General features: G+C 49.7%; 1 protein-coding gene across 1 annotated transcript; it reads left to right on the forward strand.

Annotated features, from left to right (window-relative positions):
- The first annotated feature begins 3,797 nt into the window (after nucleotides 1-3,797).
- LOC121921493 (uridine-cytidine kinase-like 1) lies at nucleotides 3,798-5,164 on the forward strand. The gene is made up of 2 exons (XM_042449650.1): nucleotides 3,798-3,968; nucleotides 4,960-5,164. The coding sequence occupies exons 1-2, from the start codon at nucleotides 3,813-3,815 to the stop codon at nucleotides 5,113-5,115; spliced, it is 312 nt and encodes a 103-aa protein (XP_042305584.1). The 5' UTR covers nucleotides 3,798-3,812; the 3' UTR covers nucleotides 5,116-5,164.
- The last annotated feature ends 7,378 nt before the right edge of the window (nucleotides 5,165-12,542 follow it).

A 12,542-nucleotide genomic window follows, 5' to 3' on the forward strand; every position in this document is an offset into this window, starting at 1 on the left:
TACCTTTGAATTCTACCACTCATGATATTAAATGAGGGCACATTGGCCCAGAACTCTTAGTTCCATAAACCATAATTTGTGTAGCTGACAATATTACTAACTGGGCCTTAGTGTCAAATATTTTTAATGCTGTATCATCTGAATCTATTAACATCAGTTATATTTACTATGGATTTTATACTGAGTCACAATTTTATATGGATTCCTCTGAATCAAGTCTGTAAGCAGATGTTAATAGTATAGGATTGCCATGCACAAGGAAATCTGCCCATTAGTACAGTTATTGCTTGACAAGGATTGTGTTTTTCCTCTTTGCTTTTCCCGTGAAAACAACATAAACACAACGAGGGAGAGGCTGCACAAACGGGGCCCCGCTCTCTCCCTCGCTCTGCTTCCCTCACCCCTTTCCTCCCGCTGCAGAGGGCACGAGGCGGAGGGCGGAGGCGCCAACCACAGCAGCAGCAGCAGCAGCAGCCTCACCATCATCCCCGCCGCTGCCTCTCCGCCTGCAGCGTGGGCTACCTCCGCGGCCCGCCTGGGAGCGGGATCGGCGAGGGCGGCAGCCGCTGCACTGTCCGGGAAGGAGACGGAGGACGCCTCCAGCGCAGCATCGCCGCCTCACGCCCGGCTTCTTCCTCTTCCTCTTCGTCTTCGTCTTTCTAGCTCCCAAGGAGCAGCGCGCGCGCCGGACAGAGCTCGCCACGCCCCCTCGCCTCTGCCACAGCCAATCGGAAGCCGGCGCTCTCTACAAAGCCACGCCCCCTTTAGGTCTGAGGAAGGCGAGCGGAAAGCTCTGAAAGGAAAAAAGAAAGGAAAACAAAATGGGGGCGGAGGCGCGTGTCGAGTGTAAGCTGCGAAAGCTCCCGCCGCCGACTGCAAGCCGCTCACCGATTGGACTGGAAGCCTCGCGCCGACTGCAAGCCGCTCACCGATTGGACTGGAAGCCTCGCGCCGACTGCAAGCCGCTCACCGATTGGACTGGAAGCCGCGCGCCGACTGTAAGCTGGTCACCGATTGGACGGTTGGGATTTTTTTCTTTAAAAAAAATAACTGCCGCAATGGGGCACGTCACGTGAGCAGGGAGGGACCCCGGCGGCCACAACAAACTCCAACTCCCAGAATTCCATAGCCTTGAGCCAGAAGAAGAGTTAAAGCGGGGCTGAGCCTTAGGTCCAAAACACACTGCGGAAATAATCCAGTTTGAGACCGCTTTAACTGCCCTGGCTCGGAATGCTAGGGAATGTTGGGATTTGCAGTTTTGTGAGCCATTTAGCCTTCTCTGGTGCCACAATAAACTACAGCTCCCAGGATTCCCTACCACTGAGCCAAGGCAGTTAAAGCGGTCTCAAACCGGATTATTTCCGAAGTGTGTTCTGAACTCCGTCATTAGCATTATAATTTGGGGAGAAAAAGCTTAAAAAGTATTCTGGGGGTGTAGTGGTTGGAGTGCGGGATTAGGACTCTGGGGACTCGGCCATGAAACCCACGGGGGACCTTGGGCAAGTCACACTCTCTCAGCCTCCTCAGGGGAAGGCAATGGCAACCTCCTCTGAAGAAACCTTGTCAAGAAACCTCCATGAGGGTTGGCTTAAGTTAGAAGCGACTTGAAAGCAGCATCTACTATGGAGAAGATACACTCCTCATGACAACTCAGTCGCTTAGGCCATCGTTACTGAAGTCAGAGAGTGTGGGCTGAAGAAGCAGAATTATCCCTCGCTGCTTTCTCCCATTGGGGGTTCCTTATTATGGTTTACTGCAGGGGTTCCTGAGCTGTGCACCTAGGAGGAGCCCTTAGGGCTGCGCGGCTGCTCCAGGAAAATGAAAGAAAGACAAACTGAATGAAATGAAAGAATAAGGATATATTCTTATACATAGAATAGAATAGAATATACACTCCTAAATACTGTTAACTTGTAAAACATAGGATAGGCCTCTTAGGGGCTCCAGCAGAGAAATAAGGGCTCCGCGTGTCAAAAAGTTTGGGAGCCCCTGCCCTATGGGTTTTTGTTGCTGTTGTTTAAATGCTCAACTGCATGAGGCCCCCTGAAATCATATTTAAAAGTTGAACTGCCATTCCATTTAAAGGGTGGTCCAAAAACTCTGAAGGAGCTAAAGGCTAAAAGCACCACCTTAAAAACTATCCACCCCCAAGCCCACACTTCACCTGCCCTGTAATAGACAGACCATTATGTAGGCCTCACCATACTCATCTGATACCATATGTGGAATTTTAATTCACTAAGACCAAAAAACCCCAGTGTTGTCTTCTGTATGTTTATCAGGGCTGCTGCTCATTCAGGGTGCAGAAAGATGCTCCTGAGAAAAAGGGAACCCCCTGCAGCAAGGGAACAAATAATCCATCCCTTTGTCTGAGTAGATGTTACTCTCATTTATACACAGAGTACTTTGGATCTAAGCCAGTGTTTCTTTAACTACAGCTAAATGTTGGACAAATGCTAGACTATTTACCAGATCTTCACAAATCCAAAGGCCAGGTGGCCAAGTGTTCCTTCCAGTTCCATTCCACTACTATGTCAACTACTTCAGTCTGAAATTAAATGAAATTGTTATTATTATCATCTTGCAGATGTTTATAATAATAATAATAATAATATAATAATAAAATTTTATTTGTATACCACTATTCCTAGGTAGATCATTTTTTTTTAGATTGTAAGCCTGAGGGCAGGGAACCGTCTAACTAAAAAGATTGCATGTACAGCGCTGTGTAAATTTACAGCGCTTCATAAATAAAGGTTAATAATAATAATAAATAGCGGTTCACAACATACAAAAATAATACAGTGGTACCCCGGGATACGAATGCGCCGCCTTACAAAATTTCCGGGTTACGAAAAAAATCAATTGAAAAAAACTGTTCCAGGTTACGAAGGTTATTTCGGGTTACGAAAGAAATTTTGGTGCTTTTCGGCGCTTTTTCGCACCAAATCGCGGCTTTTCCCCATTAGCGCCTATGGGTTTTCGGCTTGCGAAAGCCTTTCGGGTTACGAAAGCGGCGGCGGAACGAATTAAATTCGTAACCCGGGGTACCCCTGTATTGCCTTTGCCCTGAATAATAAATAAATAATAAAACTTTAATTGATATCCCGCTTTTTGTTACCACAATCAAAGCAGCGTACAACCTTTAAAAAATACAATATATACAATCCCCCCCCTTAAAAAAGGATTAATCAGTTCTATCCATTAAAATTACAAACATTTTATATGCGTTATATGCTTTCAAATCAGTTTCAACTTATAGCAACTCCATTAATGGGAGACTTCCAAGAGCTTCAGACAACTTCCCTGCTCAGGTTTTGCAAATTCAGGGCTATGGCTTCTTTGAATGACTCAATGTACCTGTGATGTGGTCTTCCTCTTTTCTGACTGCCTTCCATTTTACTGTGCATTTATCTTATTTCCTAATCTAATGGATCTTCTGATTTGTCCAAAGTACAATTTGTTGTTATTTGCCATCAAGTCTTCTTCAACTTATGGCAACCCTAGGAATGAGAGACTTCCAAGAGACCCTGTTATTCACAGCCCGGCTCAGGTCTTGCAAACGCATGACTGTAGCTTCATTGATTGAATCAATCCATCTGTAATGTGGTCTTCCTCTTTCCCCACTGCCTTCCACTTTACTGTATTTTCTCTTTATTTCAATTAGCATAGGCTTCATTTATCCTTAGCGATATTGATAAACCATGTAACCAATCAGTTATCTCCTATTGGTTATGTTCCACAATGTCAACAGAGTCAGCATTGGTTAGAACATTGGAATTTGCTGTTACAGAAGACAACAACTCTACTCAATGTGGTTAGCATATGCTTTGACTGTAGACCTGCATTGTGTAGGAGCTGTGTTGTGCTGGCCAAATGGCTGTAATAAAGTTTGTTGTTTCCAGAGTTGTACAGTTCAGACGCCTCAAGGACAAGACTATGAAGGCCGAGCCTACCGTGGAAAGCAAGTAAGTACTTTCAAGCAGGGGTGAGTGACTGTTTAGGGGCCAGTCTCAACCCCTAACCATCATATCCCTCATCCATCCAAGGGGCACCAAAATCCTTTCTTTATCATTCTTGCCTCTATGAGAAAGTGACTCACTTTCTGCTTGCCTTTCTGGTCAGAATGCAGATGAAGAGAGATGTATTTGGAACAGCAGAAGTTATAAGGATGATGGGAAGACTTGGGCATGATTGCAGTTAAAGCGGTGTCAAACTGCATTAATATGGCAACGTAGATGCAGCCTAAAAGACACTTTGGTGGATGCTCAAGAAGCTAATATTTCCACTGAAATAAAAGGTGGAAGGGGGTCTCTGCCTTTTAGCATGCTCCTGCCTAACACCAAACATCTCTTCCCGTACAATTACCCTCTTTTCTTTCAAAAGTAAAGAGGTTTCTAACAAGAGTAAAGAGGAGGGGAAACTGGCAAGAAGAATTTTCTGGTCTTGGGGGCAATTGCGATTTTGAGCTGGACTCAAATTTGTAGGGGTGTGATGCTGAGTGTTCAATCTGATATGGGGTGAGGATTCCCCCACTTTGAGTTAGCTAGCTGGAAACAGGCCTTCTAACATCATCTGGGTGCCCACGTAGTAGTAGTAGTAGTAATAATAATAATAATAATAATAATTTGTTTTATTTATATACCGCTATTCCAAAGATCATAGTGGTGAACAGCAAGTAAGCTAATTAGCAAGTAAACCTAAGTTTGTCTTTTTCTATATATCAATAGCCTGAACAGAACAAAAAACCAATGGATTATATAGTTTATAGAAAACAATGGATTATATAATTTATCCAAGTTCTACATGTCTGGAGGTGTTTGGTTTTTTTTTCTTTCATGTAGCAGAGGGAACCAGGTAGTGTCTCTTTCTGAGCTGTAGACTAAACAATAATGAAATGGAAGAAGGGAAAAATTTAGGAACTTGTTGTGGAATTCCTTCTTCTGCTCCAACTTGCAGATTACTGGTGTGTCTATTTTGAGAGCCGGAGAGACCATGGAGCCTGCCCTGCGGGCTGTCTGCAAGGATGTCCGAATTGGCACTATCCTTATCCAGACAAATCGCTACACAGGAGAACCAGAGGTAACAAACCTGGGATGTAACAAAGAATGTTGAATTTTAACCCTTTGCTGTCCCCCCTTTCTTTCAGTCTTATCTTCATTCTGTGATTAACATAATTCAAGGTTGGGGAACATTTTCCAGCCAAAGGGCTGCATTTAATTTCAGAGATCATTCCCTGACATCATTGGAGGGAGATCATTCCACACAACACGCTGCTTTAGCGGCTCTTGATGTGCATGCCAGGCTTGTCCTCCCAGGGGCTCTCCTTCTGTTTCCTGCGCTCGTTTCTCTTCTGCTTCGTGTCCAATACATGTGTGTGAACAGTGGCAGGGTGCTCCATTAAGTTATCATGTCCGGTACTTTTGTACCAACAGTTCTTGTGTTAAGCAGTGCTAATCGTGTATTCTCGACTTTAAAATTACGCTTTGTTTTTTAAAGCATAAGAATCTTTTTCCACACACATCGACACAAATGTATTCTTGTTGACTAAGTGATACATTACACATTCCACTGTATATTTTCCCCGGTATTCTGCAACTACACGTATTTACTTTTTTAAGAACCAAAAACAATTTACATAAAAATCCACTAACAATTTACCTAACTTTTTAATATTCTCTTTCTTGGCTCTGTTTCTCACCCCTTAAAAAAAACCTTCCTAAGAGAGCAGCTGTTTTTGGTTCAGACGAGGTTTGATTTTTTTTGGATGTGATTCAATTTGTCCAGTTGATAGTGCTGTTTGTGTGCATTCAGTGTTGATTTCTTGCTTCTGTTCATGATTTGTGAGTTTGGAGATTTCACATTGTTCCTCTTTTGATTGCCCCCATGTTTTGTTTGCATTTGATTCACTTGATTTTTTGCTTCTTCTTTGTTGCATTTCACCATTGTTCTTCTGCCCAAGTACGTGATCTGGACTACAGGAAGCCACCCTTGTCAGCACGTGTGTTACAGAATGGTTTTGCCCCACCCGTCACCCGTTGAAGGGAACGAATGTCACCCCAAAAATTGTATAGCAAGGTTGGTTTCTATAGACCAGGTTGAGTGGATTTTCGAACGGCTTTTCCCTTGAATCAGACGGGGCCCATTGTCCAAACGGTTGAGTTGAGTACTAGTCCTGTGCGGGCCCTTTTCCAGGGCAGGTTCCTCTTTAGCATATCCTTTATGGTACCGTTGCCCCCTCTGTCACGCTCAATTGCTTTTTTGTCTTCACCGCCCCCCATTGTCTTTACTGGGGTTAGACCTTAGGGACCGGGGGCTGTCATCTCGCCCCCCCTCTCCTTTTTTTTGTCCAGGCTGTTTGGGCATACCCTCTATAGGACCAAACATTGCCTCCCTGGCGCATATACACAGCCCTCTGTGGGAAGCGAAACCTGGGGACATTCACGGTCATGTGATTGGGTTAGCCACTGATTATGCACTCAGGGCAACCTTGCTTTAGTTGTTGTGTGATTTCCCGGACACCCCAGGTGTGAGGGGATCTAACCCCCATAATTGCTGAACCCCCCACGGGCGGGTTTTCGTTCCTTCCCCCACCCCAGGCAAGCCCTAAGCAATACCCGTTTTCAACAGTCGGATATACTTGAAGAACTGTTTGTACACACCAACCTAAAGAGGGTCAGCAGTCTGGCCCACAAGACCGCGGCACAAGTGTGTTTATGGCACCACCACAATAAGAATCTTCCAACCGGCATGGGCACTGACGGTTTGAATAATTGGTTGTCGTTCAATTAGGCGCACTTTTCCGAATGCTCGCTGCTCCATTTGGACAATCGGAACATTTCACTGGACTGGCTCAAGTTTTCTTCCCCTCAAGCCCCGTTATTTCGGGCTAGTTTCCCAATCTGCAAGGCCAGCTTTTCTGAACTTTTTGTGGCTGGCGGCCTTGACACAGTTGGAACTTACCAGTTGTGACATCTTTGCTGCCTTGCTGCATCTCTGTGGCGCTGCCGGCCTCTTGGATGCGGAGTGGGTTCTTACCTCCTTCCGTCAGCTCCTTCCCCCCTGTGCCCCTTTTGGTACTCGTCTGGGAAGTATTGGTTCGCGATTATATATTGTTCAAGGTCAAAATGGCGCTACTTAATCTGGTCCCTTGTTTTTTGTTTAGACAACCGGGTTTATTCTTATATTTGTTTATGTTGGTGGATTTATGGGTGTTTCGGCGGGTCGCATCCCGAGTTTTTTGCCCTACAACCCGATGTCCTCCCCCCAATACTTGCGCTGGATAATAGGGGAGCTTTAACTCACGGGGAGGCCACTGCCCCCCTGTTCAGAGCAGCAGGGAACACAGCTGCCGTTTTCCTTCTGTTGTTTGATACTCGCCTTCTTTCCTCATTCCATACTTCCGGTTCAAACCTTCTTCCTTCTGTTACTGGTCACTGCTAGTTATCCTTGGTTTCTCCTATGCACTCCTTGGAAATAAACCAGCTGCTTTTTTGCGGTGTCCTACAACACCCACCGGCTCCGCCCAAATCCAGCGCCCTGTCCTTTTCTTTTGTTTCCCATTTGCTACTTTTCGTCACTAACCTCGCTTGCTTCACAACAGGCCCATTTGATCCGGGGTACAGCCCTTTCTTCACCGACTTGGGGGGGCGAGACTGAGGGTTGAATAAAGGCCATCGATTGTCCTAGTGTGCAGTTTCAGCGCCTCACTTTTTGCCGCCCCTTGGGCTCTTCTGCCCCTGGGGCACAGAGGGAGAGGTTCCACCACGCACCTAGTTAACCGTAAGCACTTTCCGTAACAAGTATGTAACACTTACAGCGACCAACTTTCCATGTGGGTGCCAAGCAGTGCCACCCCGTTCAGTAGTTGGTCCCTCACTTACACATACTGTCGTGGGCCATCACAATATGAGTGTGGGATTTGTATGCGACACACTCCGTGGCTGGCTTGTGATTTGGATCTTCATGGGTTTTTTGTCTGGCCGCCAAAAGTTTGTTCTTTTTGTAAAGGTTCTCTTCTCCCACAGTCCTCTAACACATACTGGTTTTGGGAGCCTTCGCGCTCATCTGGAGGTCATTCTAACGAATCCCAGACCCTGGCTATCGCTGGGTCTCTTGTGACAACCCACCCTCGTAACGGACTTTGTTACAACAGGATTCGTACTGGGATAGGCAGGCTCTCGCTGACATCCTGATAACTCTGGGGACGCCCTCCCCCCTTGCCCATTACGAGGAGGCCGGTTATCGGTTGCTTCAGGCCGGGGGAACGTAAGCGCTCTTTCCGTTGGTTGTGTCCGGAGATGTTGGTGTTTTTTCCCCTCCCCCGTCTTTGGCCTCTCGTTTCTATTTCCCTCCGGTCTGTTGATTTTTTCTGGCGTATCGTTTTTGTCATGGCCCTATTTCTTGTTGCTTGCTGTCGTGGCCCCCCTCTTACCTAGCAAGCAGCCCATTTCGGCACATTTGTCGACTTGAACCACATTGCTGGGCCCGGCTAGCACATCCATACCAACATCCCGAACCGGTCCCCTTTGCTCTCTTGGTCTGTGGACATGTTTAATTTTGATGCAGAAGAAGCCTGGCACTGTTTTCCTTTTTTTTTTTTTTTGTTCGATTGCTCCCGATTTTCCCCCCCCGCACTGTAATCAGTGTATAACCCTGATGTTGGGGGCGCTTTGGGAATTGTAGCCCCGCATTCTACCCATCTTTGATATGCGCACTAGCTCATGGGTATTCATCTCATTACTACTCGCCGTTCCTCGTGCGCCTGGATCGCAATGCCCTCTCACCCCCTAGGAGGGACCATCGTTCCCTCTTCCTCGCCTGGAACCAAATGTGGGGCGAGTGGAACCACAAAGAAACAAAAAAAAATAAATATGTTCTCGTCTCTAGGGCCCCCCCCCCACACTGCACTCTGATCGTGTTGCTGGTACTTTACGTTAGGGCCCCATTCCTTTTACTTTGGCGCGGCCACCACCTTTCTCTTCCTCTCCCACTGGTAATCTCCATGATGCCCAGTTGCCTTATTTCACCGCTAAGCTTTTCCCCACATCTAACCCTGCTCGCTGGCTGGCTCACCCGTCTTTTCCCCTTTTTCCCTCCACGTCAGTCTTTATTCCTTGACCCGCCAACCCCTTAAACGCATCTTGCTGCTGCCCCCTGTTGCGTATCCGTCAGGTCATCCGGGACTACACATGGATCTTCACTGAATATCTATTTGGAGTATTCAGGGGCAGTTTGGTCGTTGGGAGCTGGAGCACAGAGACCACAGCGTCTAGTCAGGCGGGCTTCCTGCCCCCTGCACCTTACTTTCTGCTCAGAGTCCCTCCGGACAACCTCCTCACTTGGCCCACAAGGCCGGACCCTATGGGGTCTCATCCAGGGGGGGTGCCAAACGCTGACCACCTTTTTCGGCCTTTATTCCAAATCAAACGGGCCCCGCCTCTCTGTTTTCTGCTTTGTTGGTGCTATTGCAGAGTGTTGACGATCTACATTCTTTTTTTGTATCGGTTCCAGTGGTTGCTCCCAACCCCCCCTGGGACCCTTTTCTTTTGTGGTTAGTCCTGGTCTTCGTGTTTCCAACTGCCCCCAACACCCCGAACCCCGTAACTTTCACCCGGTCCTCCCCCCCCTGGGCTGGCTCCACCCCACCCCCCCCTGATTTCCCCTCAGCCGCCCCCGCAGGCCTTGCCACACAGGGCACATGGCACTGCGGCGTATCCCCGTTGGCCCGGTCCACGACTTTGCCCAGGCGCCTACTACGTGCCCACACTGTTTTTTGCTTTCGCCCCTCCTTGCTGTGGGTTGTTGGTGCCGGGGAATTTTTTGTGCGAGGATTGCTTTTGCAAGCCTTGGTGTGGGCGCACGCAATTTACGCACACTTCTGGAGCACCTCCGCCCACTTTAGCCTGCGACAGCTTGTTGCGCCCTTTTCTTGCTGCGGCTACTTCCTTTTCGGCGCCCCTGCGCGCCCTTTCTTGGTTGCGACGACCTAGGTCTCGCCCGCGCGCACTTTCTAACGAGCCCCCCTTCTGCTTTGCCCGGCCTTTGCGCCCTTTCTGCGGACTCGCCACAGGCGCCCTCTTGCCCTTGTTTTATTTTTGTTCGCGACCCGAACCCGACATTCTCCCCCTCCGTCGCCCTTTCGGCAACCTTTTCTTGCGACCAGAAATTCCCTTCCGGCCCTGTGACATACTTTCTCGCCTTTTTCCTTCGAGTGTGCACTTTTGCCGGACCTCTCTGGGAACTCGAACTCTTCCCACGCCCCTCTGCTCTTTGGCCCTTCCCCCTCCTCCCCTGAGACACTTTTCCCCTTTTGTTTTGGGTGGTTGTTTTTTCCCCCCCCTTTCTGGTCCCCTGCTTTTCTCTGCTCGTGTCCCTCTAAAACAAAGCAACAACGTGCGTATTTCTTCTGCCCTCCCCCCCCCTCCCCCCCCTTCTCTTCGACTATTCAGGCCTCAAGACCTCTGGGGGAGGCACCGGTCCTTGACTCTTTCTCAACCCGGAACTGTTTCCTTTTTTTGTCTGGCTTTTTCCCCCCTCCTTTCTTCTTATCCTCCTTCATGCTCCATATCTCTCCCCCGTTTTTTGGTTACTTCTTCGTTCATTTCTGACTACATCCCCAGCCCTCACTCCTACTTTCTTTTTTTGGTCCCGGGCCTTCCCCCCCCCCAGCCCTACTTGACCCCACAGCACCACCACCACTCATCTTTTTTTTTTCGTTTCTTCTCTCGTACTTATCATATATTCTCCCTCCCTTTCTACCGACCCCACGGGCACTGCGTCCCGCTGCACATTCCTCTACGGCCATCCGCCCGCACCCACGCACTGCATTGCACTCTATATTATTTCTTTATGGTCTGTTGTGCTCTCACATTGGTGTGGAGTGCATGACGAGACCTGTGGGCGGCCAATCAATGTCTCCCTTCTGTTTGGTCTTCTCCTCCGTCCGTTCGCCACCCGCCCCCTTCCCGCACATTCACTATTCCCCCACACCCTCCCTGTCTTTCAGCCCCCCCTATCCACCCCACCCTTTGTTCTGCCTACCATATCACCTCCCTAGTACTTACTCCCTTCGCCTCTACTGCTCATCCTTATACCCATCCCTATCCCTTTTTTTTTTGGCTTCTCCTTCTCCCCTGTTTGGTCCCCGTCCCCACTCATCCAACTACAAGCACCCACACTATCACACCCCCGCCCTCATGACACCTCCCCTTTCCCCACCGCTTTCTTTTCTTTCTCCCCCGCCCGCGCCCTCTTTCCCCACCTTTCCATGATGCTCTCACCCCCTCCTCCCCCTTCCCCCCCGCCCCCCCCCGGCACACCCCCACACCCCTGCTCCCCCCTCCACACACCTCCTCCCCACGTTTATCTGGCCTGCCTTTCCTACCGCGCCGCTGTCCACACTCTGTGTTCCTCACACCCCCCCTTCCTTCTTGCCACACCCCCCCGCCCAGTCTTCTCGGACACCCAAAACCCCGACGCACCCGAGCACTCCCCCCTCCGCACCCTCACATCCCCGGCTCCACACACGACAACCCCAACTCTCCAAGCACCATTGGCCCATCCTAACGGCGCACAGCCGCCGCCACACCACACCTCCCCCCCACATCCGCCCATCCCTGCCCCCCCTCGTACCGTCTCCCGCCCGCCCCCCCCACCCGCCTGCCGGCGACCCCCCATCCACCTCACCTCCCCCGCCCCCCCCACGACCCCCCCTCACCACACTCCTTCCCCCCCCACCCCCTCACCCCCCCGCCCCTCCCCCCATCCCCCCCCCTCCCCCCCCCCCCCCACCACCGCTTCCCGCGACCCATCCCGCTCCCCCCCCCCTCCCTCCCAACGCAGGTGGCCGGACACCAGTCCCCCCCCGCTTTCCGCCCCCCCGCGCGCGGCGCACCCTCCCGCCCCCCCCTCCCCCCGCGTCCCCCGGTCGCTTACCCCCTTCCGGGACCCCCGGCCGGGCCTCCCCGCATTTCCACCTGGACACCGGGCACCGACACCCCCGGGGGCCCCCCCCCCCTCCCCCTTCCCCTTCCCGCCCCCATTGATCCTCCGGGCCCCCCTCGGACACCCCGCACCACCGTGTCTGTCGTTTACACATTCACCCACAGCGCTGGAACATACTATCCTTGTAGATAACATTTATTACTGTGGCGACATAACGCAGAGCACTGTCACTTGAACCCGTACATATGCCCGTCTACCACCCCTCACCGCATACTATCTATGGTTGTCCTCTCTGTTCTTTTCTCGTTTTTTTCTTTTCTTTTTTTCTTTTTTTGTATATTATACTCAAGAACCCAATCAAATACCCCAAGATAATTAAAAAAAAAACATTTGTCCCTTTTGGGCAGGGGCTTTTCTTACTGTAAAAGGTACACACATGCCTCTATTAATAACAGCTTTCCCCTCCCCCCCCCCCCCCCCCGGTAACCATACCCCGATGCTTTTTACAGGTCACCGAAAAAATGGACATGAGATGGTGGGTTTTTTTTTTTAACGCTCCATCCTTTTTTCATCTCCTTGGGATCCTCCACAACTAT

This window comes from Sceloporus undulatus, chromosome 2, assembly GCF_019175285.1.
Source record: "Sceloporus undulatus isolate JIND9_A2432 ecotype Alabama chromosome 2, SceUnd_v1.1, whole genome shotgun sequence".
In the NCBI taxonomy this organism is placed as follows: domain Eukaryota; kingdom Metazoa; phylum Chordata; class Lepidosauria; order Squamata; family Phrynosomatidae; genus Sceloporus; species Sceloporus undulatus.